This window comes from Cricetulus griseus, assembly GCF_003668045.3.
Source record: "Cricetulus griseus strain 17A/GY chromosome 1 unlocalized genomic scaffold, alternate assembly CriGri-PICRH-1.0 chr1_0, whole genome shotgun sequence".
Taxonomy (NCBI): domain Eukaryota; kingdom Metazoa; phylum Chordata; class Mammalia; order Rodentia; family Cricetidae; genus Cricetulus; species Cricetulus griseus.
In genome coordinates this window covers 232,750,952-232,778,042 of record NW_023276806.1, presented here as the reverse complement: position 1 = coordinate 232,778,042, position 27,091 = coordinate 232,750,952, and the positions used below count along the sequence as shown (strand labels likewise).

The following is a 27,091-nucleotide window of genomic DNA, read 5'->3' as shown; positions in this document are numbered from 1 at the left end:
TGTGTGTGTGTGTGTGTGTGCGCGTGCATGCGTGTGATATGCAAATACGAATATGGGGGCCTGTGTCTGCCGTGGCTCTGTGTGGAGGTCAGAGGACAAAGTATCAATCTCTGTTTGCACCTTTTTGAGGCAACTGGTCTCCACCTCCTGCCTGCTGAAGGAGAGCTAGCATTTGCAGATGCATGCCACCCCACCTGGCTTTATGTGAGTTTGAGAGATGGCTAGCACCTTAAGCGCCTCATCCGCCCCACTTCCCCAGCCCTGTCTAGTTCCTAGACAGGTCACCACCTAATGGCTTTCCATGGTGTGCGATAGGTTTGCCTGACAGGTGGCTGTTTGTGTTTTCTCAGACCCTGAGCTCACCGATGGGGAGTGGACTGACTCTGGAGATCTCAGTGGGTAGAGACTCTGGTGGCCTGAGTGTTTGTCTCTGAAATCCCTCAGAGGGATGGGTAGAAGGACGTCACTGCAGACCACACCTTCCACCAAGCTCAAGAGAGAGCAGGAAAGCGCTGGTGGCAGTCTCTGGTGGTAACTCTGACAGGCTGCAGCAGATCTCAGGCTGGTGGGGGAGTCCTTGTGCTGGTTGTCTTGGCTCTTGTCCAGCATTACAGCACCCTAAAGTTAAAGTGGGGGCACTTCTGTTCTTCAGATCTCTAAATTGGTCATGGTGGCTTTTATCTAATTCCCCTCCTTCCTAGGGTGTGGGTTTGGTCTGGTCTGTGGTCACACTGTACCTCCTTTCTTTGCTTTTTCTTTCTTTCTTTTTTTTAATTTCTTCTCAACTGTGTTGTCTAGGGAAGCCTCTGATCACTGTGTCGGTCAGGATGGTCTTGAACTCTCATTCCTCCCGCCTTGTTCAGCCTCCCAGGCACTGGAATTACAGGTACTAAGCCCACAAGCTTTTAGAACTTTTAGAGCTTTCAGAACCTTGCCCTAACCCTACGTTTTTGCTTTTAGATGATTCTCATTTCTCAATCACAAGTTACACATATCCTGTGTGTGATCTATCTTTCTTCATCGTCCAGTGCAAGTGAGAAGGGTCTTTATTTAGGAATACACCTACTGTCTGTCTGTCTGCCTCCCTGCCTCCCTGCCTGCCTGCCTGCCTGCCTGCCTTTTTATTTTTATTTTTATTTTTATTTTTTATTTTTCCAGACAGGGTTTCTCTGTGTAGCTTTGGAGCCTATCCTGGCACTCGCTCTGGAGACCAGGCTGGCCTCGAACTCACAGAGATCAGCCTGCCTCTGCCTCCTGAGTGCTGGAATTAAAGGCGTGCACCACCACCACCTGGGTTATTTTATCATTTTTATTTCTTCATTGTGTGTGTACATGTGTGTAACTTCATGTGTGGAGCCCAGAGATGATCCTGTCATGCTGTCCACCTTATGTTGTCTTTGTTTTTAAGTCGGGGACTCTCATTGGCCTGGAGCTCAGTGATAAGAGTTAAGCTGGCCTTCCAGTGAGCCTCAGCTCCACCTCTCTCTACTTCATCAGTGCTAGGATTATAAGTATGTACACTATGTTCTTTTTTTAAAAAAAAAAAAAAAAGGGCTCTGGGTATTGAATTTAGCTCGTTATGGTTGCTCAGCAAGTATTTTACCTATTAAGCTAACTCCCCAGCATGCATGTGTCTAAAACCGAGACTAATGGCCAGAAGTTTACTCCATAGTTATATTTGGGAACCTGATAGATGTCTCAAGTTTCAGACAGTGGAATACTTTTTTAGGGGGGTGACAGGGTTTCAAACTGACATTTTTATTCCATTTTCAAAATCCCCAAATAGCCAGCTACAAAAACCTGCCTCTCCTATAGCAAATTAAGGCTCCGTATATTCATTCAGGAAAAGAAGTCTCTGTCTTTTCTGTTGCATTTTTTTTGCTGTATAGCTCAGGTTGGTACTTGGGGATCACTCTTGTCCTTTCCTTTTCCATACTCACATCTAATCTGGCTGGAATCCCAACTGCAGCCATATCTCTCCAGCCTTCACTGTGCTGTTCTAGCCTAGCCCATTTTTGCTTCTTTCCTGGACGATTGCCATGGCTTCTTAGCTGGCCTCCCCGCTTCTCCCTTCCTCCCATTTTACTGTCCACCCCAGCTGCTAGGATGACCCTTCTAACCCGCAAGTCAGATGGTGTCTCTTGCAGAGGAAGGCCAGAGGCCCTGCCCTGGTCTAACATCATTTCTTCCTCATTCCTGTTTTCCAGTTATCTGACCTCAGTGTTCTTTCTCCCACCTTGTCTGCCAGGCTCACTCCCACAGGCTTAACCCTTTGCTTAATCATCAGACCATCTTGTTTGTTGTTGTTGTTGTTTTTTCCCTGAGACAGGGTTTCTCTGTGTAGCTTTGGAGCCTATCCTGGCACTCGCCCTGGAGACCAGACTGGCCTTGAACTCACAGAGATGCGCCTGCCTCTGCCTCCCGAGTGCTGGGGTTAAAGGCGTGCGCCACCAACACCCGGCTTGTTTGTTGTTTTTCATGACAGGGTTTCTCTGTAGCTTTGGAGCCTGTCCTGCACAGACAAAAAAGATTCTAGGGCAGCAACTCACTCTGGAACTGGAGTTTCAGGTAGTTGTAAGCTAACTGAATTGGGTGTTGGGAATCAAACTTGGGTCTTCTGGAAGAACAGTACATACACTTAGCTGCTGAGGCCTCTCTGGCTCCAGGTGGGAGGTTTTGAGACAGGGCCTTGCTCTGTAACCTAGCCTATCTTCAGACTCATGTAGCCTAGGCTAGTCTTGTGCCTGTCAGTCCTCCTGCCCTTGGCCTCCTGAGAGTTGGGATTACAGACATGTGCTACCAGGCTTAGCCCCTTCTCTGACTCTTGCTGGATAATCTTCTGGAAGAACACACAGGATTTCTGTAGACATTGAACTGTGCCATCTGGAAGGATCTGTGTAGTGTGATTGGCATATCGTATCATATGTTAGACCCCAAGCCTATAGTACCTGAGGCCAGAGGATTTTCTTTCTGTTGACACCCTAGGATCTTTTTTGTCTGTGCACACCCCTTACTCCACCCCACCCGTTTTTTGTAGACAGGGTTTCTCTGTGTAACAGTCCTAGCCCAGTGTGATTGTGTTTTATATGCACTCTGAGGCCATACAGAGTAACCAAGACTCGGGCCCCATCTGAAAAGGCTAGTGATGTAATGGGGAGAGGCTGGGGACATGGCTCAGTGGTTAAGAGCTTATGTTACTCTTGCAGAGGACCTGGTTTCGATTCCCAGCATGTAAATGGAGTTCTTAATTGGTCTAGATAATAAAAACCCGGAATCCCATATAGAGGGAAATGCTGAGAGATGAGAGAGAAGGAGCAGCCACAGCCTCACCTCACCTCCTTAGCATCTCAGCAGACAAGAGAGCCAGTTCCTGTTTCTCCCTGCTTATATCCTGGTTTCCGCCTGGCTACCTCACTTCCTGTCTGTACAGCCCTCCAGACCTCTATGGTTAGCTAGTGGCAAGCTCCATTATCCGACTTTTAGACAGGCTTTATTTGTATAAGCAAGATGTCACCACATACCCCCTTTTTAAATTTATTTACTTATTTTTATTACATATACAGTGTTCTGTCTGCATGTACGCCTACAAGCCAGTAGAGGGCACCAGATCTCATGACAGACGATTGTGAGCCACCTTGTGGTTGCTGGGAGTTGAACTCGGGAGCTCTGGAAGAGCAGCCAGTGAGTGCTCTTAACTGCTGAGCCATCTCTCCAGCCCTTTTGTCTAAAATTTAAAAAAGGTTATAGCTATTATAAGAAAACTATATATGGGGGCTGGAGAGATGGCTCAGAGGTTAAGAGCTCTGGCTGCTCTTGCAGAGGTCCTGAGTTCAATTCCCAGCAACCACATGGTGGCTCACAACCATCTGTAATGAGATCTGGTGCCCTCTTCTGGTGTGCAGATATACATGGATGCAGAATGTTGTATACATAATAAATAAAATCTTAAAAAAAGAAAACTATATAGTAAGCACAGTAAGTGTATGCAATATATACAGGCAATAAGTACATTAACAATGTCTAGTCCATTGGCATTTCACAAATTCAGAGAAAATACTCCATTATCTATTCTTTCTAGATGAGTCCAAAGTCTTGTACCTAATTTACTTTATATTCTAATTTGCATATCAGATTATCTTCTAATGTCTTTTAAACCTATTAAACTTAGCAGATCTTTTGTGAGTTTCTTTACTGATTCTGGTTAAACAAGAAAAGCTATATACTATCTAGTCTTCAGCTCCTTCAGAGACCCAAGAAGGAAATAATATTAACTGAGTGGACAGGAACTGTGAGCAAGACACTTCCAAAAACTGTGAGAAGAAATAGAGTGTAAAAAAACAAAAGCCTGGATAGCTCAGTTGGTAGAGCATGAGACCCTTAATCTCAGGTTCATGGGTTTGTGCCTCACGGTGGGGCCCTTTTTTAGATGGAGTTTCTTTCCAGCCAGGTCCTGAAGCCCTCTAGTCCCAAAGAAACACACAGAGGCTTATTATTAATTATAAACTGTTTGGCCAATGGCTAAGGCTTCTTACTGGCTAACTCTCCCTTAATTATAACCCATTTCCATTAAACTATGTATTGCCACAAGGCTGTGGCTTACCCATAATGCTTTGGCATGTTACATGGTGTCTCTCTTTATGACTGTCTGTGTTTTCCTCTTCCCAGCATCCCTAGTCTGGTAGCCCTGCCTATACTTCCTGCCTGGCTACTGACCAATCAGCCATTTATTCACCAACCAATAAAAGAAACATATTCAGCATACAGAAGGACCTCCTGCATCATCAGCACCTACACACGGTGGTTGAAAATCACCCATAACTACAGTTCCAGGGATCCGACACCCTCTGTCTGAGCTCCTTGGGCCCCAAGAACACACACACAGTGCACATGCATATACAAGGGCAAAGATGGCTAAGCAGTTAAGAGCTCGCTGCTCTTCCAGAGAGTTAGCGTTCATTGCCCAGCACCCATGGCTGGGGAGAGGGTATGCTTATCACCACCCTTAATTTCAGCTCCAGGGAATTTGATGCCCTCTTCTGGCCTCCAAGGACATTTGCAGTCATGAGCACAAACCCACCCACTGCAACATAGACACAATTCATATGCATAATTAAAAAAATAATAAAAAGCTAAACTGTACAGCAGGGAAACAGCCCAGTGAACTTTTATTGGAAACATGAGCAGTGGTTGGGAGTTTTTCTTGCACTGAAGAGCAAACACAAGCTAGACGCGGGCAAGACCTTGTGAGTTCCTTCAGGTTCAGTCAGAACTACAGCAAGACCTTGTGAGTCCCTCCAGGTTCAGTCAGAACTACAGCAAGACCTTGTGAGTCCCTCCAGGTTCAGTCAGAACTACAGCAAGACCTTGTGAGTCCCTTCAGGTTCAGTCAGAACTACAGCAAGACCTTGTGAGTCCCTCCAGGTTCAGTCAGAACTACAGCAAGACCTTGTGAGTCCCTTCAGGCTCAGTCAGAACTACAGCAAGACCTTGTGAGTCCCTCCAGGTTCAGTTAGAACTACAGCAAGACCTTGTGAGTCCCTCCAGGTTCAGTTAGAACTACAGCAAGACATTGTGAGTCCCTCCAGGTTCAGTTAGAACTACAGCAAGACCTTGTGAGTCCCTTCAGGTTCAGTCAGAACTACAGCAAGACCTTGTGAGTCCCTTCAGGTTCAGTTAGAACTACAGCAAGACCTTGTGAGACCCTCCAGGTTCAGTTAGAACTACAGCAAGACCTTGTGAGTCCCTTCAGGTTCAGTCAGAACTACAGCAAGACCTTGTGAGTTCCTTCACGTTCAGTTAGAACTACAGTAAGCTGAAACACTTCATTAGCTAGGCAGCCGTGGTGTAAACCTTTAATCCCAGCACTCAGAAGACAGAGGCAGGTGAATCTCTGAGTTCAAGGACAGCCAGGGCAACACAGAGAAACCCTATCTTGAGAAATAACCCCCCAATTTTTTTAATTTATTGGACCAGGTATGGTGGTACATAAATCCCAGGACAGCCAGGGAACATGTCTCCAAAAGTTTTATTATTGTTGTTGTCTGTGTGTGTGTGTGTGTGTGTGTGTGTGTGTGTGTGTGTGTGCACTAGTGCACCCATTCTCTTGTTCTTTGTGCTGCCACACTGAGCTGCAGGCCGTGTGTCTGGTGAAGCTCTGTTCCAGTCAGTTGTGCTGTCTCTATGTTCCATCTTGCTGTAGGGGCTGAGATTACAGATGTGCCCTGCTGCGTCCTGCTCTTGCTGTGGGTCCTAGGATCTGGCTGAGAGAGACAAGTCACCGTACCAGCCTCTCTTCTTTAAGTCTGCTGTCCAGCTGAAGTAGGTTACAGGGCACTGTTAGGAGGTACACTCTCATAGTGACGTGGGAGTGTCTGTCATTTAGGAAGGCTGTTGGCTGGATTAGTTTAACCTGGATATGTACAAGTTGTGAGTTTGCCATTATTAAAAATATGTGCTTCTCAGAGCACCCCTTAGCTGTACGTAGTGCAGTCTGTTTGGGGCCCTGCCCACTGCCAAGAGACCCTGCCCCCCCCCCCCGCCCCCTCTGGCTGTGCTGCTTTTGTTGGTGTTGTTTAATATTTATTTATTTATTTACTATGTCTGCATGTATCCCTGCAGGTCAGAAGAGGGCACCAGATCTCATTACAGATGGTTGTGAGCCACCATGTGGTTGCTGGGAATTGAACTCAGGACCTCTGGAAGAGCTGCCAGTGCTCCTAACTGCTGAGCCATCTCTCCAGCCCTGACTGTGCTTTTTAACCCATGTGACGAGCTGCTTCCTTCTCACCATGGCAGCTGGCCCCTGGGGTAGTTGTGTTTAGTGCTGCAGGTGCATGGTGAAGCTGCCCTTTCTCTCCTTCCCCTTGGCTGTCTGACACTTAGGGGATCTCTTTTGTAGTGCTGTCTTCTCTAGTGCAAGTTATTAAAGGCCAGGACTTGATGGAAGGTCACTTGGCAGCATAAGCCTGGGAAAGGACCCAATCTGCAGTGCCCTGGCTGTCCTCGAACTCAGAGGTGTCCCCTACATCCTGCCAGCCATGAATCTAATAGTGAGGTGTGGCCCCAGAGGAGTCCCAGCTTTCTGTCCTGGAACCCACTGAACCTCCATGAGTGTGGCCCCTCTATTCACAGAAACGGCTTCTGGAAGGGAAGGTTTGTTTCGGTTTATGGCTTCAGAGATTTCATGGGTCATAGTGGGGAGGTTCGGGGCTGTGTGTGGTGACAGGGGTGTTTGGCCCTCAGCCCCAGGAGCAGAGAATGCAGGAGTCAGGGAGAGGCGAAAGCTTGGAAGGCCTGCCCTTTATGATTTACTGCTGAAGGCTAGGCCCTAGTAGGAACCTAACCCTCACAGCCTGCAAAGCTGGAGACCAAATGCTGAAAGCCTGAGCCTATGGAGAACAGCTCAGATTCAAACTGTATTTGCCCATGTCCCCCAAATACTTTCCATAGCTGTCTGCTAATGCAAGATGAACTTAGCTCCTCCTGAAGTCTCCATAGTTTAACAGTCCAAACACTGCTCTGAGGTCCTGGCTCAGCTGGAAGCTGCAGCTCAGCAGTAGAGCAGTTGCCTGTTGGGAACAAGGTCACAGACTTGATCCCTGAGATCCCTCAGGGCTGAGCACAAGAACACTCAAGTCCAGGGTATCTTCTGAGGCTCCAGGCAAGATCAAAAAACTGTTACAAAATTCCAGTATACAAGGACACAGTAAACATTCCCAGGGCAGACCACAGTAGGAGTTGTAAGGAAAGAGCCAGCCAGATCCTATAGTTGTGTGTCTGGCATCTGAGGCGTGGTGGTGGTGGTGGTGGTGGTCCTAGGTCCTATAGTTGTGTGTCTGGCATCTGAGGCGTGGTGGTGGTGGTCCCAGGTCCTATAGTTGTGTGTCTGGCATCTGAGGCGTGGTGGTGGTGGTCCCAGGTCCTATAGTTGTGTGTCTGGCATCTGAGGCGTGGTGGTGGTGGTCCCAGGTCCTATAGTTGTGTGTCTGGCATCTGAGGTGTGGTGGTGGTCCCAGGTCCTATAGTTGTGTGTCTGGCATCTGAGGCGTGGTGGTGGTGGTCCCAGGTCCTATAGTTGTGTGTCTAGCATCTGAGGCGTGGTGGTGGTGGTCCCAGGTCCCACCTGCTGGGCTTTGCCATTTGCCGCGCGTGTAGCCTGGACCTGCTTCACTTGATGCCTGCAGCTTCCCTCAGCAGACATCCTACATTCCTGGCATCTCCAGCACCCTAAAGTCTCCAATGTGACTTAAGTGATAACAACCACAGTGTCCCTCACAGCCCAGTCTACCTTCGGGCCCTGAAGGAAATCTAACCCTGCAGTGCGTTGCCTGACCTTCCTTGCTTTTCTTTTGAACCATCACCCCACCACTCTTCAATTCTGCAAACCTGCAAGCTAGTGCAGCACGGATAGGGTCACATTCGTCAGCAGATGTAGTTGGGCCCTTGTGAACTGTGGCTGTAGTGTCCTCTGAGAGCCTATGTAACAACATTTTCTAGACAACCCCTTTCTATCAGTGTACCCCTTTGGCTGTCTCTGATTGATTGACTGATTGATTGATTGAGACAGGGTCTTTGTATATTAACCTGAGTTAGAATCCTCTTGCTTCAGCCTCCTGAGTGCTAGAATTACAGGGATGTACCAGCATTGCCTTTTCTAACCTCCACCCCTGACCTTATTAGTTATTTGTTTGTTGTTTGTTGTTTTTGTTCCTGACTGTCCTGGAACTCACTCTTTAGACTAGGCTGGCCTCGAACTCATAGAGATCTGTCAAGTGCTGGGATTAAAGCGATGTGACATCCATGGCCTTTTCTTTCTTTTCTTTTTCTATTTTTTTTTCTTCTTCTTCTTCTTCAAAATAGGGTTTCTCTGTATAGCTCTGGCTGTCCTGGAACTTGCTCTGGAGACCAGGCTGGCCTTGAATTTACAGAGATTTGCCTGCCTCTGCCTCCTGAGTGCTGGGATTAAAGGCGTGCACCACCTCTCCCTGTTAAGCTTGTGCTATCTTACAGTGACCAAAATCAGACAAGCAAACCATTCAAAACTAAAGATATATGTCAGAAAGATGCAAGTTTTGAGGCTGGAAAGATGTCTCTGTTGGCAAAGTATTTTCTGTGCAAACATAAGAAAAACCCAAGTCCAGTCCCTTCTGCCCACCTAAAAGTCAAATACACATTTGTCATTGTAGAGCTGGGGAGCCCGAGACAGGAGGGTGGATGCCAGGAGCTGGCCAGCCAGTGAGCAAACCCCAGATCCTCTAGGAAACCTCATTCCAAATAAAGTAAGTGCACACACAGTTCAAGGCTTGTGACAGATGACTGGTAGAGTTCTTCTTGGCCTGCTAGGAAGTCCCTAATGCTTCTTCCAAACTCCCCAAGCCGTGGAGTCAGCCACTGTGTCATTTACACTCATACATACTCTGGGTTTACGCTGCAGAATGAATCTGTACAAGATAGGTGACCACGCCCACACCCACTCTCCATACTGTTTCTAAGCCATACCGTTGCTCCCACAGTAGAAACGGTGGGAATGGCCTGGTGACTACATAGCACAGCATCCCTGTGGATGAGGCACGGTGTTGCTCTGCTGTAAATAGACACCCTGGCCATCTGCAGTTGTTCTTGGGTTTTTTGTTTTTGCTCCTCTGTAGACTAAAAAATAACTTTAGAATTTTAAAGTAGATACTTTTGAAGGTAAAATAGCTTAAAAGTTCCAGGAATTGAAGCTCCTAATACTTGACCTTGTGATCATTTATTAATTTGCTTCCAACAATTTATTTTACCTCATTTTCAGCTTTAAGCATCTCATAAACATTGTAGGGGGTCATCATATGGAGGTGTTCTTTAAAGCATTCTGTAGTCCTGGAGATGGCTCAGTGGCTAAGATCATTGCTTGCTCTTCCAGAGGACCCTGGTTCAGTTTCTAGCACTTACTTGGTGGCTCATAACTGTCTGAAACTCTAGTCCCAGGTGATCCGTTGCACCCTTCTGGCTTCCATGGGCACCAAGCATACACATGGTACACAGACATAAATGGAGTTCTTAATTGTCTAAATAGTAAAAACCCAGAGTCGGATATAGAGGGAAATGCTGAGAGATCAGAGGGAAGGAAGAGTAGCCACAGCCACCTTTACCTCCTTAGCTTCCCAGTGGAAAAGAGAGTAAGTCCCTGTTTCTTCCCACTATAGCCTCTCTCCACACGCCATCTCACTTCCTGTTTCTGCCCAGCCATCTCACTTCCCGTCTGTCTGTACAAACCTCCTGCCTCTATGGTTAGCTAGTGGCAAGCTCCATCCTCTGATCTTCAGACAGGGTTATTTGTACAAGCAAGGTATCACCACACAGAGATATACATACAAGCCAAACACTCATACACAAAAAATAAAGTTTTTAAAATTTAAAAAAATTTATTTAAAAACCCCATTTTTAATTCAAACAGTGCAAATAATTGTTGACTTCTGTGTTGGTCAATTTTTGTTTGTTTGTTTTTTGTTTTTTGTTTTTCGAGACAGCTTTTCTCTGTGGCTTTAGAGGCTGTCCTGGAACTAGCTCTTGTAGACCAGGCTGGTCTTGAACTCACAGAGATCTGCCTGCCTCTGCCTCCCAAGTGCTGGGATTAAAGGTGTGCCACCAACACCTGGCTTGTGTTGGTCATTTTTAAGAGGAGACCTGTATACAATAACAAAGCACTTGTGTGCTGAGGTAGTTCACAGAGCGTAGAGATGAGATAGTCATGCAGCCTTGGCTCACCTGGGCATTAGCATAGCTCTCTGGTAAAAATGGAGGGCCTGGGCTGGAGAGATGTCTCCTTGGGTAAAGGCACCTGCTGCCACGCCTGCTGACCTGAGTTTGATCCCTGGAATCCACATGGTGGAAGGAGAGAATCAGCTCCTGCAAGTTGTCTCTGACCTACTTGTGTGCACAGGCACACGTGTAGAGCACACGTGTAGATACGTAATAGAAGAAAAGAAACAGCCTTGTGGGATTTGCTGCGTGCCACGGTAGTGCACTGCTGCAAGTGGAGTGAGGTAAGCATGTTGCTAATGCCAGTCTCAGCCGATTCGCCAGGTGTTCAGGCTGTGTGGCTTGTCAGTAGGATCTCACGTGCTGTAAGTTGCCACTGTGGGAACCCTGATTTCTTTAAGGAAAAGATTTCCAGAGCACCCACAGCCTCTCCCTGTCCCCCTCCTCCCTCACACAACACCCTTGGCAGTGGAGACTTGCCCTCTGGTCTAAGAGCAGACAGTGCTCCTGAGCTCTGAGCATCCTCTCCGGCCCCACGCCCTTACTTGTTGATAAGGTGCTTTGATACACAGAGCTGCTGAAATTTGGAGTTCAGCTTCTTATTTTTATTTTGTGCTTTTGAGGTCCTATCTTAAGAATTTGGTATATCTTGTTAAATCTGAAATTACAGTGCATCATGATTTTAACAATTATATTTAGGTTGCTAGTCCATTTCGAGTTTAGTGTTTGTATCTTATCTAAGGAGTCCAATGAGAACTTTTATTGTTAATGATGAATTTCATGGCCTGTCCATGTTACAATTTTTTTTTAAGATTTTATTTATTTATTATGTATACAGCATTCTGCTTCCATGTATATCTGCACACCAGTAGAGGGCACCAGATTTCATAACGGATGGTTGTGAGCCACCATGTGGTTGCTGGGAATTGAACTCAGGACCTCTAGAAGAGCAGTTGGCGCTCTTAACCTCTGAGCCATCTCTCCAGCCCCCCATGTTACAATTTTTAAGTATATACAAAGGATATTATTTGAATGACAAATGTTCCTCACAGACTGTGTTTGACATTTGGCCTCAGCTGGTGGGACTGTTTTGGAAGGTGTGGAACCTTTTGGACATGGGCCTTTCTGGCAGGTACTGAGCTCCATTTGTCTCTGCTTCTTGGCCTATGGAGATGTGAACTGGCGCCTTTTGCTTCCACTGGCATGGGACCACCCAACGGTCATGGCTTCCCTGCCGTGATGAACTGTCCCTTTTTGTAAGCCAGGAAGAAAACAAGCCCTACTTTTCTTGTTGGGTATTTGGCCATGGCAATGAAGAAAGATCTGTACACACCAGCTAAAACCAGCATGGATGCTATGGAATTTTCATTACCACAGTAATACATCATGTTACTCAAATCAGAACTTAACATTTTTCGAAATAGCGCTTTAAGTATATGCTGTTAGTGTGGACTCAGTGTCAGTGCTGCAGATGAACTCAAGCACACTTCCCAACTCTGTGGTCTCTTTGTATTCTTCGCATGACAGATTTCATCAGGACAAGGAGACGGGAATTAAGGATGACAATTGAATTTCCAGGAGCCCCCCAGGTGGGAAGGGAAGAGTGCTGGGAGGTCAGTACCCACAAGGCCTTGTGGCATCTGTGAGGGCCAGAGAGGCAGAGCCCTTTGCAGCAGGAAGGGTACTGCCGGTGAAAGGGGCACTTAGGACAGGGCGGGAGGCTCAGCAGTCACCAGAATGTGAAATAGCGTCATCGTCATCGTCTGCGCCTTCACCTGGGAATCCTAGAGAGTGCCGTCACCAGGATGCTGGTTAAGGCTCAAGGAGTAACACTATAATCTTTGAAGATTTTTTAAACTTCTGTATATGTGTGTGGGTATGTACACATGAATGTGTTGCCTGCCGAGTCGAGAGGAAGGTGTTGGATCCCCTGTGTTACAGGTGGCTGTGGGCTACCCACTGTGAGTGCTGGCAGTCAGACTTGAGTCCTCGGAGAACAGCAAGCACACTAATTGCTGAGCCATTTCTCTAGCCCTGTCTTCCTGTTATTCCCCCACCCCCCATAGCTCTGGCTGTCTTGGAACTCACTATGTCATCTTTCTGTTCCTCCTCATCCTCATCCTCATCCTCATCTCCAGGCAAGCTTTTTTTATTATATCATAAACAAAATATCACCACAGAGGACCCAGGTTCAATTCCCAGCATGAACGTGGCAGCTCAGAGCTGTTTGTAATTACAGTTATAGGGGATCCAACGTCCTCTTCTGGCCTCTATGCACATGGTGCACAGATGAACTCTGTACACATAAAATGATCACATTTAAAAAATAAAATAACTAAAAAGAACTCCATGGTCAGCTATGTTGAAGATGGAGTCGTGGAAGGAAGCACTGCTGCTCCAGAGCCAAGAGACAGAATTGTGTGGCCTATGGTGGCAACCACAGACGATGACCTCATTTTCCTGGTCCTGTCTTTCATTTTTTCCAGACTTTTCCAGTTCTCTCTGTTTTATCTGTCACCTCATTAGCTCTGTGTTCTAAGAGCTTTAAAAAAAGGAGAGGATTAATTCCTGCTCTCAGGAGGCAGAGGCAGGTGGATCTCTGTGAGTTTGAGGCCAGCCAGGTCTACAAGAGCTAATTCCAGGACAGCCTGGAAAGCCACAGAGAAACCCTGTCTCGAAAAACAAAAAGAGAGAGAGAGAGAAGAAAGGAGGGGCATGAAGGGGAGAAGGGTGAGACAGACAGCTTAGTGTGAGGGGAGGGTTAAGACCACAGCCTGGTGGTTCCCAGCAGATGCCCTTGGCGTGTACTGGGCAGGGTGCCTGCTGCTCCCAACTGAGACACCACCTCGTAAAAAGTTATTTGGGGGTGTAAACAAGAGCTAGTTCTTAGTTACTGTGGCATTTGTTCTCTTTGGACTGATCTTGTGAGTGCTCGCTGGAATGTCTAACTCTCCCTGTGACCTCTGGTTTCAGGTGCTGCTCGTGAGCAGCAGCCGCCATCCCGACCGATGGATTGTCCCTGGTGGCGGCATGGAGCCTGAGGAGGAGCCAAGTGTGGCAGCGGTCCGGGAAGTCTGTGAGGAGGTACGTGCTGTAGACACTGCCGTGTCCTGTCTCAGCCCCGTGAGTAGTGTGCTCGTGGTCACAGGGAGCGCAGCTCATGGCCAGCACATCCTCATTGCCACAGTGTTTGTCAGCCCTCTCTGCAGGAGGAAGGCTGTCACAGTGACCATACCTAGTGACATCTGCCAGGACTTTGTGACCTCTCTCGGCTGTCTTCCGGCACCCTGGCACTTGTCATAGATGAGGTTTCAGTGTTAACAGGAGCCTGCTGGTTAGTGTAGCTCGTGTTGTTTCTTACGGAGGACCAGGCCCTGGCTCCTGTGCCTGTCACCATGGCTCGTGCTGGCAACGGTACAGCTGGAGAAATGGTAGGATTTTAGTCATATTGTGTGCAACATAGGTGGGCTGATTTCTTTGACCACACCCCCACACCTTACTAAATATGCCAGGATAAACAAAAGTCAAATTGTGAGCCCTGAGTTCCCTTAGAACTTACAGCCTAGGAGGGCTGAGCGTGTGGCTCAGTGCTTTCCTAGTGTGTGCAGGACCCAGGGTTCAGGCCCCAGTAACTCTCCCCTCCAAAAAAGCTCATAGTCTGGGGGAGGGGCGCCCAGAGGAAGGAACTGGTGTTTCTCCACAGCCGGTGGTGGCAATGCCATGCTCAGCTCTTCCCGTGTAGCCTCACTTGGGACTTGGGACAGATGCAGCGGTGTGAGCTCTCCTGTCCCCATGCACTTCCTTGCTGCATAGAGTCAGTGTTTTGTAAATCTATTCACTTGTTCTAGAGGAAATTAAGCCTGATTATATGGACATAGAAAGTAGCACCCAGGACATACTAGGCCTGGGAATATGGTTCTGTGGTAAAGAGCTTGGCTAGCATGGTAAGGGACCACTCCTGGTACTACAAAAACCAAGCCAGAAGATTGTGTAGGCTGGGGGTGTGGCTCAGTGTGTAGAGTGGCTACCTAGCATTCCTGAGCTTAGGCCCTGGCACTGTACAGACTGTGGTCATGGTACATGCCTGTAATCCTAGCACTAACAGGTACAGGCAGGAGAGTCAAAAGTTCAATGCCCTCTTCAGCAACAGTGAATCAGGTAGGAGGTAGCCTGAGCTGCATGAGCCCATGTCAAACAACAGCAGAAACCTGACTGACGTTCATATTGGTTGAACGCTCTCTCTCTTTTTTTTTTAACATTTAGTTTTTTTTTTTTTTTTTATTAGTTCAAATTAGGAACAAGCTTGTTTCACATGTCAATCCCTTCTCCCTCTCCCTCCCCTCACCCTCACCCCTCCTCCCCCACCTCCAACCTACCCCCAGCCCATCCACCTTCCACTCCCCAGGCAGGGTAGGGCCCTCCACAGGGGCTCTGCAAAGTCCACCACATCATCCTGGCCTGGGCCTGGGCCCTTCCCCATGTGTCCAGGGCAAGAGTGCATCCCTTCCCGTGGGATAGGCTCTCAAAGTCCCTTCTTACACCAGGGAAAAATACTAATCCACCACCTGGGGCCCCCTGGAGTGCAGAGGCCTCCTCATTGACATCCATGTTCAGGGGTCTGGATCAGTCCTGTACTGGCCTCCCAGACAGCTCCCCCTTGTTGAGGCCAGCTGTTTCTGTGGGTTTCTCCAGCCTGGTACAGACCCCTTTGATCTTCATTCTCCCTCTCTGCAACTAGGTTCTAGAGTTCAGTTCAGTGTGTATCTGTGGGTGTCTGCCTCTGCTTCCATCAGCCACTGGATGAGGACTCTAGGATGGCATAAAAAGTAGTCATCAATCTCATTTTAGGGGAAGGGCATTTAGGTTATCCTCTCCACCATTGCCTGGATTGTCCGTTTGTGTCATTTTTGTAGGTCTCTGGAAATCGTCCTAGTGCCAGATCTCTCCTTGGACCTAAAATGGCTCCCTCTGATATGGTATCTCATCCTGCTCTCCTCTATTCTTCCCCCAACTCAATATTTCTGCTCCTCCATTTCCTCCCCTCCCCTCCCCTCCCTCCCCTCCCTCCCCTCCCCTCCCCTCCCCTCTCCTCCCCTCCTCTTCTCCTGCTCTCATTCTGGCAGTTCCCTCTCCCCTACTCTCATGCTCCCAATTAGCTTCCCATTCCTGGGGTCCATGCATTTATCCCCTAGAGTCCTTCATGTTTCCTAATTTCTTTGGTGATGAGGATTGTAGGTTGGTAATCCTTTGCTCTGTGTCTAAAATTCATATATGAGTGAGTACATACCATGTTTGTCTTTTTGTGATTCGGTTACCTCACTCAGGATGGTTTCTTCTAGTTCCATCCATTTGCCTGTGAATTTCAAGATTCCATTGCTTTTTTCTGCTGAGTAGTACTCCATTGTGTAAATGAACCACATTTTCTCTATCCATTCTTCAGGTGAGGGGCATCTAGGTTGCTTCCAGGTTCTGGCTATTACAAACAATGCTGCTATGAACATGGTTGAACATATGTCCTTGTCATATGAACATGCACTATTTGGGTATATACCCAAGAGAGGAATGTCTGGATCTTGAGGTAGACTGATTCCCATTTTTCTGAGCAACCGCCATACTGATTTCCAGAGTGGTCTTACAAGTTCTTACTCCCACCAGCAATGGAGGAGTGTTCCTTTTTCTCCATATCCTCTCCAGCATAGATTGTCATTGGTGGTTTTGATTTTAGCCATTCTGACAGGTGTGAGGTGGTATCTTTGAGTTGCATTTCTCTGATAGCCAAGGATTTTGAGCACTTTCTTAAGTGTCTTTCAGCCATTTCCGATTCCTCTGTTGAGAATTCTCTATTTAGTTCTGCACACCACTTTTTAATTTCATTGTTTGGTGTTTTGGTGGCTAGCTTCTTGAGTTCATTGTATATTTTGGAAATCTGCCCTCTGTCAGATGTGGGGTTGGTGAAGATCTTTTCCCATTCTGTGGACTGTCGTTTTGTCTTACTGACTGTGTCCTTTGCCTTACAGAAGCTTCTCAGTTTCAGGAGGTCCCATTTATTAATTGAAGATCTCAATGTCTGTGCTACTGGTGTAATGTTCAGGCAGTGGTCTCCTGTGCCAATTCGTTCAAGGGTATCTCCCACTTTCTCTTCTAGAAGATTCAGTGTGGCTGGATTTATGTTGAGGTCTTTGATCCATTTGCACTTAAGTTTTGTGCATGGTGACAGATATGGATCTATCTGCAATCTTCTGCATGTCCAAATCCAGTTGTGCCAGCACCATTTGTTGAAGATGCTATCTTGCTTCCATTGTATAGATTTAGCATCTTTGTCAAAAATAAGGTGTTCATAGGTGTGTGGGTTAATATCAGGGTTTTCAGTTCGATTCCATTGGTCTATCTGTCTATTTTTGTGCCAATATCAAGCTGTTTTCAGAACTATGGTTCTATAATAGAGTTTGAAGTCAGGGATGGTGATGCCTCCAGAAGATCCTTTATTGTACAGAGTTGTTTTGGCTATCCTGGGTTTTTTGTTTTTCCATGTAAAGTTGAGTATTGTTCTTTCAAGGTCTGTGAAGAACTGTGTTGGGATTTTGATGGGGATTGTGCTGAATCTGTAGATTGCTTTTGTCAGGATTGCCATTTTTACTATGTTGATCCTACCTATCCAAGAGCATGGGAGATCTTTCCATTTTCTGGTATCTTCTTTAATTTCTTTAACGACTCAAAGTTCTTACAGTACAGGTCTTTCACTTTTTTGGTTAGCGTTACCCCAAGGTATTTTATGTTGTTTGTGGATATTGTGAAGGGTGATGTTTTTCTGATTTCTTTCTCATTGCGTTCATCATCTGTATAAAGTAGGGCTACTGATTTTTTTTAAGTTAGTTTTGTATCCTGCTACTTTGCTGAAGGTGTTTATCAGCTGTAGGAGTTCCCTGGCAGAGTTTTTCGGGTCACTTATGTATGTAGACTATCATATCATCTGCAAATAGTGAAAGTTTGACTTCTTCCTTTCCAATTTGTATCCCTTTGATCTCCTTTTGTTGTCTTATTGCTATAGCTAGAACTTCAAGTACAATATTGAAGAGATATGGAGAGAGTGGACAGCCTTGTCTTGTTCCTGATTTTAGAGGAATCACTTTGAGTTTCCATTTAGTTTGATGTTGGCTGTAGGTTTGGTGTATATTGCTTTTATCATGTTTAGATATGTTCCTGTTATTCCTGTTCTCTCCAAGATCTTTATCATGAAGGGATGTTGGATTTTGTCAAAGGCTTTTTCAGCATCTAGTGAGATGATCAAGTGTTTTTCTTTTTCAGTTTGTTTATAATGGTGGATTACATTGATGGATTTTCGTATGTTGAACAACCTTGCATCCCTGGGATGAAGCTTACTTGATCATAGTGGATGATTTTTCTGATGTGTTCTTGGATTCGATTTGCCAATATTTTGTTGAGTATTTTTGCATCGATGTTCATGAGGGATATTGGTCTGTAGTTTTCTTTTTTAGTTGTATCTTTGTGTGGCTTGGGTATCAAAGTGATTGTAGCTTCGTAAAAAGAGTTTGGCAATGTCCCTTCTCCTTCTATTGTTTGGAACAACTTGTGCAGTACTGGTATTAGCTCTTGTTTGAATTTCTGGTAGAATTCTGCAGTGAAGCCATCTGGCCCTGGGCTTTTTTTGGTTGGAAGGCTTTTGATGACTGCTTCTATTTCATTAGGGGTTATAGGATGATTGAAACTGCTTATCTGTTCTTGGTTTAATTTTGGTAAGTGATGTCTTCCAGGAAACAGTCCATTTCCTTTAGACTTTTGAATTTTGTGGAGTACAGGTTTTCAAAGTATAACCTGGTGATTCTCTGGATTTCCTCAGTGTCCGTTGTTGTATCCCCCTTTTTGTTTCTGATTTTGTTAATTAGTGTGCTCTCTCTCTGCCTTTTCATTAGTTTGGATAGAGGTTTGTCTATCTTGTTGATCTTCTCAAAGAACCAACTCTTTGTCTCATTGATTCTTTGTAGTGTTTCCCTACTTTCTACTTTATTGATTTCAGCCCTCAGGTTGATTATTTCCTGGCATCTACTCCTCCGTGGTGAGTTTGCTTCTTTTTGCTCTAAAGCTTTCAGTTGTTCTGTCAATTCTCTAGTGTGACTATTCTCCAGTTTCTTCATGTGGGCACTTAGTGCCATGAACCTTCCTCTTAGCACTGCTTTCAAAGTGTCCCATAAGTTTGGGTATGTTGTGTCTGCATTCTCATTAAATTCTAGGAAGTCTTTAATTTCATTTTTTATTTCTTCCTCAATCCAGGAATGGTGCAATTGGGTGTTATTCAATTTCCACGAGTTTGTAGGTTTTCTGCAATTTGTATTGCTGTTGAATTCTAGCTTTAAATCATGGTGATCTGATAAGATACAGGGGGTTATTTCAATTCTTTTGTATTTGTAGAGGTTTGCTTTGTTGCCCATATTGGTTGAACTCTTGCTGAAGTCCCATGACAGTTTTCTTACCCAGGGTATTCTTCCCACGCTTCAGGCTCCATCACTCTGTCCTGCACTGGCTGCTTTCCTTTGCTTTTATTTTATCCGGGGCCTATCTTGGAGGCAGCAGCCCCCTTGGCAGTGTAATTGTAAAGTGTGTTTTGGGGAATTGCTTTTGGAACCCTGGCCTGCAGATCTGTTTCCTTACATGTCCCAGTGATTCTGTGAGCTGTTCTTATCCCTTAGCAAATCCTTCTCTTAAGCTGGTTAGATTGGCGTCTGCTGATCACTCTTGGAGGGCTGGGCTCTGTGGGCTCTGGGTCCTGTGATCCCGTAGTCATGTCTGCATCTTTCCCTGCTTTGCATCACCTGCAGGAGAGTGAGATGTGGGGCTGAGTATCTTCCTTTTAGCTCCTGAGAAAGCCATTGTGTGTGACAATCAGATGGGATGTGAAAATGGGACAGACTTCATTTCAGAGCTGCTCCTCTGAGCTCTGAACTTTACCCGATCAAATGTTGTCTGGCTATTCAGCAAGAAGACAGTGCCTTCCTATTATACAGCAAGCCCTGAGTTTCCTGCCAGAAATACAGAAATGTACACATGTTGCCTTCACTGAGATGAACAATTTACAGTGAATACAAATGAACAAAAACTATAATCTGAAATTTTCAAAATTTTAGAGAATAGTTAGTATGACATGCTGTGTGCCCTCCTTGAGGGTGAGGTCTGGATGGCTTTAGACCTGCCTGTTCATTTGTGAATGTCGAGTATTGGAAGGGCTTTGTCTGCCTGGAAATCGCAAGGTCTTTCTCTGACTTCCCCTGAGGGTTAGGCTTAGGAGGGTGGGAACATGGAGAGCAGCTTTTATTTTGCTCTAGAACAGAATGAGTGTCTCATATCTTTTAGGATCTGAGTTCTCTGGATGTTCAGGGTGGGGGCAGGTCCCGAGGGGCAGTATGACTTTGTGCTTAGCCTCCCTAGGCCTGGGACTCTCAGAACCTTTGCTTGGTCATTTCAAGAGGCCAGGACTGTGAACCAGTTAAGATGATTTTGTGCTGCAGAAGTTGGGTCTAAATCTAATTGGCTTCTGGCATTTTCACAGTGCCAAAGGCACAGTGATGTTTGAGTCACTGTCACACAGGGTGGTGAAGATCGGATGGTGACACAGAGAGCGGGAACATGCTCCCAGGGCTGATAGCCTTGCAAGTGGGCTCATATTCTGTCATAGAAAGCACACTTGGCTTTGATGTCTAGCTCTGGAAAACTTACCTTTTTGTTGTATGGCTGGATTTTTCCTTCCCTCCCATCCCCCCAGGAAAATATGTATACAGGCCCAGCCATACTGTCTCACGAGTGTGAGATTCACAGGAAGCCTGTCATCAAGTGCTGAGCCACCTCACTACCTCTGTGTCTGAGAGTCATGAACCGAATTGTTTCTAGTTACATAGGTGCAGCAAAGTGGGGTGTCAGTAGCAAGCCTGGCGAGGAGTTAAGGATGTGTGTGTAGTTGGTTGTTTTTTGCTCTTTGGCTCTTTAGCTCTTTTGGGGGGGGGGCTGCCACCCAGCTCCCAATAAATCACACCGAGGCTTATTCTTACTTATACCCGGCCTTAGTGGGCTTATTTCTTGCCAGCTTTTCTTAACTTAAATTATCCCATCTACCTGCTGCCTCTGTGCTTTTCCCTTTCTCTTCTGTGAGTCTTACTTTACTTACTTTCACTCTTACTCTGTGACTGGCTGGACCCTGGAGTCCTCACTGCCTCACTTTCTAGTTCCTTGATATCTCTCCTTTTTCTCAGACTTTATTTATTCTCTCTGTATTCCAGTCCCACCTGTCCTCTCTCTCCTGCCCTGCTGTTGACCGTTCAGCTCTTTACGTGTTTCAGGCAGCAAAGTAATACAGCTTTGCAGAGTTAAACAAATGCAACATTGCTCGATGGTGGAGGGGGGGGCAGAGGCAGGTAGATCTCTGTGAGTTCGAGGCCAGCCTGGTCTACAGAGGGTCTATAGAGTGAGTTCCAGGACAGCCAGGACTGTTTCACAGAGAAACTCTGTTTTGGGAGGGGACAAAAAGAATGCAACACATCTTTGCATCATTAAACAAATGTTCCACAGCATAAACAAATGTAACACATCTTAAAATAATATTCCACAACAGGGATGGATGCAGTGTAGGGCCCTCTGCTCAACACTTGCTCCCTGGAAACTACATACCACCTTTTGGAGGAAGAGGGGAGAATGAAATAGGCATAAGATGCTTGAAATGGAAATGAAAGACGCAGTGCCTGGCACTGAAGGGCAGTCCCGAGTCAGCTGTCTGTCTGTCTGTCTGTTTGCCACAGCCTACAGTCAGTCAGTGTGCCTATGCTTCTGCAGACAAAGAAGTTAACATACCCCAGCTGTACTCAGAATTACAGCTGAATTACAGTGAGAGGATGAAAGTGTCTAAGGCTGGCAAGAGGGCTTAGTGAGCAAAAGTGCTTACTGTGCGAGCCTGCCCTGAGTTCAGTCCCTGAAGGTGTAAGAGGAGCGCCCGCTCCACAGCGTTGCCCTCTTACTTCAGACATACATGCCTGCACGTGGGAGCACACGGAGCACATGTACAAGCGCACAGAAAGAGCTGCCTGTTTAAATGCCGGGGCTTAGCTGGCCAGTGGCGGTGTACACCTTTAATCCTGTACTCCAGGGGCAAAGGCCAGCCTGGTCTCCAGAGTGAGTTCCAGACAGCCAGGGCTACACAGAGAAACCCTGTCTCAGAAAACAAACAAACAAAACAAACAAAAAATGTCAAGGCTGGAGAAACAGCTCATTGGTTAAGAGCTTGTGGCGTTTGGTCACATGGCAGCCACAGTCAGACGCAGAGAGGTGAGTGATGGTGCTCCTCCCTTTCCTTTCATTCAGGCCAGGACCCCAGCTGCTGGGCTGTTCCCACCCCAAGAACATAGTCTAGAAAATCCCTCAAGCCTGACAAGATAACGGTCCATGTTAACCATCACAAGAGTGCAGCGTTCTTGGTGGTAATTTACAACGTTTAGGGGATTAACTAGGCTGGTTTGGGTTGATGAGAAATGAGAAGCGTATTAGAGGGGAATTAGTTAGCAGCAACAGGAGGGTTCTCTGTGAACATAGATTATAATATGATTTATGTTAGCTACACAGACTCCTCCTGTAGTCCATTTAAGGGCTTTTTCAAACCATGAAATGAGTTCGGGAAGAACCTAATATCTCTGTAGGGGTTACTCTACGGAGTTCCAAGTGCCCACCTCTGACCCTGGCACTTAGGAAGTAGACGGGTGATGATTGTTCAGGTCATCCTCAGCTCCATGACATAAGCCTCCAAAACACAAAACCAGGATGGGAGAGGGGCTGGAGAGCTGGCTTAGCTGGCAAAGTGCTTGCTGTGCAAGTGTGAGCCCTGAGTGTGGATCCCTGGCACCCACATAAATCACAGTGAGTCAGGAGTGGCGGTGGTCCCTTTAATCCCATCACTTAGAGGCAGGGACAGGCCATCCAGGCTAACAGTGAGACCCTGTCTTTTAAAAACGGAACAAGCTGGGCGTTGGTGGCATACGCCTTTACTCCCAGCATTTGGGAGGCAGAGGCAGGCGGATCTCTATGAGTTCGAGGCCAGCCTGGTCTCCAAAGTGAGTGCCAGGATAGGCTCCAAAGCTACACTGAGAAACAAAACGGGAGAAGCCCTCAGAACAAAATGTGGATTGCGGAGGGAAGCATGTGTGAGTGTGGCCACTCCACTCAGCACGCATGCACAGAGAGCAGGACACACTTGTCCCTCAGTATGGCTACCTAGTGACCTGTCACCTCCTTTCCAGAGTGAACATGTTTTCCAGTGCTAATCTGCACAAACTAGAACACCACGTTTCCCAACCACATACAACGAGCCATTTTTTGGTCTCCGACTGTCCTTTGTATTGCATCTAGCAGTCTTAAAAGAAGAAGCCAGGTTCCACTCCCAGCACCATTGCAGCTAACTGCTGTAGTTGGCTGCAGTCCTGGGGATCTGATGCCTCCTAGTGGCCTCCTTGGGCACTGGGCACACATAACACAGCCAGGTGAAGAGTTGGTGCACATCTGTTGTTGTTGAGGCAGGGCTCACTGTGGAGTGTTGGCTTGCCTGGACTTCACTCTGTAGACAAGGCTGTCCTGCACCTGCCCCATTTCCACTCTGGATTAAAGGCATATACCAGCATGCTCAGCTAGAATATGTGAGGTTTTTGTTGTTGTTTTGAGACAAAGTCTCTATTAGCTGTGGAATTTACTATGTAGACCAGTTTAGCTTTGAACCTGCAGAGTTCCACCTGCCTCTATTCCCAGGTTCTGGGATTAAAGGAGTGCAACACCATATCTGATCATTTAAAAAAAAAAAGTTAAAAAACAAGCTGATATCTTGCCCTTATCAAATTAGCCAGAGTGTGAAAGCACACTGTGCTGATGTTGGAGGAAGTGGTGCCCACTAGGACCCTGAGGAAACCAGAGGGTGAGCTCAGTGGTAAAGCACTTAGTGCTGCTTAAGGGTGTATCCCTGTCTGTCCCCAGTAGAAAAGCTGGGCACAGGGTGGACACCTGTAATCTCCACTAGCTGAGCGCCAGGTTTAGTGAGGGTCACTGAGGGACACTGAATGTTGGCCCCTGGCCACCCACATGCCCACACCGCCACACCCAGCCAGGCTTTTTGTTTTTGTTTTTTGGTTATCTTTGAACTCTTGTATATAGACTGAGCTTCACAGAAATCCACCTGCCTCTGCTAACCAAATTTGGATTTTAAGATGTGTGCCACTAAGCCCTAACAAGCGTTTGTTTTTTGTTTGTTTGCTTTTGATTTTGTTGTTCTGGGGTTTCTCTGTGTAGCCCTGGCTCACGTCCTGGCTTCTGAGGGTGGACTGTAACCTGGAAGCCAAATAAACCCTCTCCTCCCCGAGTTGCTTTTGGTGGTGATGTTTCATCACAGCAGTGGAAACTCTTAAGACACCCTGTCTCCAGACAAACCAACAATCAACAGTAAAAACAAAGCTCTGTAAGAGCAGCGGGTACTCTTAACCACAGGGCCATCTCCAGCCTCCTGACCCTGCTGCTTCCTGTGTGTGTGTGTGTGTGTGTGTGTGTGTGAGAGAGAGAGAGAGAGAGAGAGAGAGAGAGAGAGAGAGAGAGAGAGAGAGTGTGTGTGTGTGTATGTGTGTGTATGTGTGTGTGTGAGAGTGTGTGTGTGTGAGTGTGTGTGTGTGTGTGTGTGTGAGAGTGTGTGTGTGTATGTGAGAGTGTGTGAGTGTGTGTGTGTGTGAGAGTGTGTGTGTGTGTATGTGAGAGTGTGTGTGTGTATGTGAGAGTGTGTGTGTGAGAGAGAGAGAGAGAGAGTGTGTGTGTGTGTGAGTGTGTGTGTGAGAGTGTGTGAGTGTGTGAGAGTGTGTGTGTGTGTGTGAGAGAGAGAGAGAGAGAGAGAGAGAGAGAGAGAGAGAGAGAGAGAGAGAGTGTTAGAGCCACTCTGTTTCCTCTTACTGTACAGGAGGGCTGTAGTAACTTCTCTAAACTAAGCCCCAAAGATGCTAAACAGGCTTGTTTTGCTGTCGGTAATTAACTCTTCTCCTCCTCCCAGTTGCAGGAGGGCTGACTTTCCTGGGTCTGGTCATTTGTTAGTTGTCTTAAGTGCTGTCCAGTCTGTCTGTAGACAAAGAGTGACTGGATCAGTGGACTATGCCTAATTTAAAGGCCGTGTACTGACAGTTCACGGTCAGTGTAAATAACTACCCAGATTATCTCCACCATTTTACAACTGAAGGAGCCAGGTGTGGTGGCGCACACCTCCTTGCACTCAGGAGGCAGAGGCAGGTGGATCTATACAGCAAGGTCCAGAATAGCCAGAGCTACATAGAGAGACCTTGTACAAAAACAAAACCAACCAACCAAAACCACAAATAAAAGGATATATGGCTCACCCCTGTATTCCCAGCATTTGGGGCAGTGAGGCAGGAGGATCAGGAGCTCAGAGTTATCCTGGGTGTCTCGAACTCTGTATTAAAAACTAAATGAAAAATAAGGAAAGGAAACAACATCTTTTTACTCAGCTTAGCACACATATCTGAGCCCCGCCCATGGGTGAGCAGCCAATCCGGTAGCTAAGTGCAGAGGTTAGACTCTGCCTGCTGCTGGAGAGCTTTGTCCTGTGCTGGATGCTGGGACAGCAGCCAGTCTCCTGTTAGTGAACAAGCCCCGTTGTCTTTGCTTTCCTATCCTGTCCAGCTCCATATCCCGGAAGGTCCTTGAGTCACTAGGAAGGGTTTGTGTGTGGGTTCCCAGTGACTTCAGCAAACACTGACTGCAGCCCATGCCGCTAGACCCTTCACGATCAGGACCCTGGACTTGAATAAGGATTTCCATCTGCCTGAAAAGCAGTGTCAGCAACTTCTTCCTCTTAGCTCACTGAAGTTACAGAAGCCAGCTGCCTAGCAGAGCTCACTGCACAGGAAGTTAATCTAGAGTCTGGTTGTATCATCTCATAGAGATCTATTATGGTGTGTGTGGGGAGTGTTTGTGTGTGGTGTATGTATGTGTGTGGGGTGGGGAGGTTTTTATGTGTGGGGTGTGTGTTTGTGTATGTAGGTTTTTATGTGTGGGGAGTGTGTGTATGTGGGTGTATGTATGTGTGGAGGTGTGTGGGGGTGTTGCTCAGCTTTCTGCCTTGTGTTTTGAAAAGGATCTCACTGAGGCCTGTAAGGATGATCCTGACTTCTGAGCTAGTGTGAGCAAGCAAGATCCTGTCTCCAAGCCAGAGCAGTGGGCAAAGATGCATGCTATTGGAGACTGAGTTCAGTCCCAGCAAACTCCCATCGTGGTAGAAAGAGCGAATCAGACATTGGTGGCACACGCCTTTAATCCCAGAACTTGGGAGGCAGAGGCAGGGGGATCTCTGTGAGTTCAAGTCCAGCCTGGTCTACACAGATTGGGTTCCAGGACAGGGCTTCACAAAGAAACCCTGTCTCAAAAGAAAAATAAAAGAAGGGGAGGAGTGGTTCATGAAGATGTCCTTTGACCTCCACACGGGTGCCCTCCTCATATAAACACATTAGTGCACACACTAATAGTAAATAAAAATGTTCAATAAAAGCTGAAACTATCCGGAAACGGCACAAATGCTAAGCCAGACATGGTAGTGCACACTGGCAGTTGTGAGGTGAGGACACAGGGTTCAAGGACTCACGGTCACCCTTGACCTCATAGCAAGGCCCAGGGCAGCTTGGCACAGCTTAGTAGCACAGGCTTTGTACAGTGTGTGGAGCCCCAAGCTCAAGCCTCAGCATGACACACACAAAACCCAACTGCGTGTTTGTTGAGTGTACAGAAAGGCATGCATTTTCAACTTAAAGGTAACATGGGGTGGTGGTGTGCATTTGTGATCCCAGCACTAGAGAGGTAGAGGTTGGAGGATCATGAACTCGAGGATAGCCTGAGCTACACAGCAAGCCCCTAACTCAAGAAAGTCAAGGGCTGGGATTCATCCAGTCCTGTTAAGGGCTGTGGTTAAACACAAGATCCATCTGCAATGCCACAGAGTAAAGAAAACAGAAGGTGACATGGTACGACTTCACATTCATTATCCTGACTAAATAAGGAGCAGGGGAATGAACTTACAAGAAGCACCGAGCGTGGAGGGGAACAAAAGTGAGAGCCACTCATGAGAGAGTTTCGATTGCTGTCGCGCACAGCACTCCACAGTCAGTGGGGTGAAGTAGCGGGGTTTCCCGCAGCTCACCTGTGCTAGCTTTTGATGCAGCTCCCTTCTCCAGTTAGAGACTAACAAGCCTTTGGGAGTCCCCTTCTCCAGTTAGAGACTAACAAGCCGTTGATCGGAAGTCCAGTAAAGGCATAGTCACATCACCAC

The 27,091-nt window shown here is 46.8% G+C and overlaps 1 protein-coding gene across 3 annotated transcripts in view; it reads left to right on the top strand.

The window, feature by feature from the left end:
- LOC103158569 (diphosphoinositol polyphosphate phosphohydrolase 1) overlaps positions 1 to 27,091 on the top strand; it is a 47,110-nt gene that overhangs the window by 5,610 nt on the left and 14,409 nt on the right. The window contains exons 2-3 of one of the 3 annotated variants that reach the window (XM_027389004.2): positions 9,186 to 9,278; positions 13,714 to 13,824. In XM_027389004.2, the coding sequence (XP_027244805.2) occupies positions 9,186 to 9,278; positions 13,714 to 13,824 (204 nt within the window). Of the gene's footprint in view, positions 1 to 9,185; positions 9,279 to 12,267; positions 12,354 to 13,713; positions 13,825 to 27,091 lie in introns of all 3 variants that reach the window. The other 2 variants (XM_027389006.1, XM_027389005.2) reach the window with 2 other exon arrangements.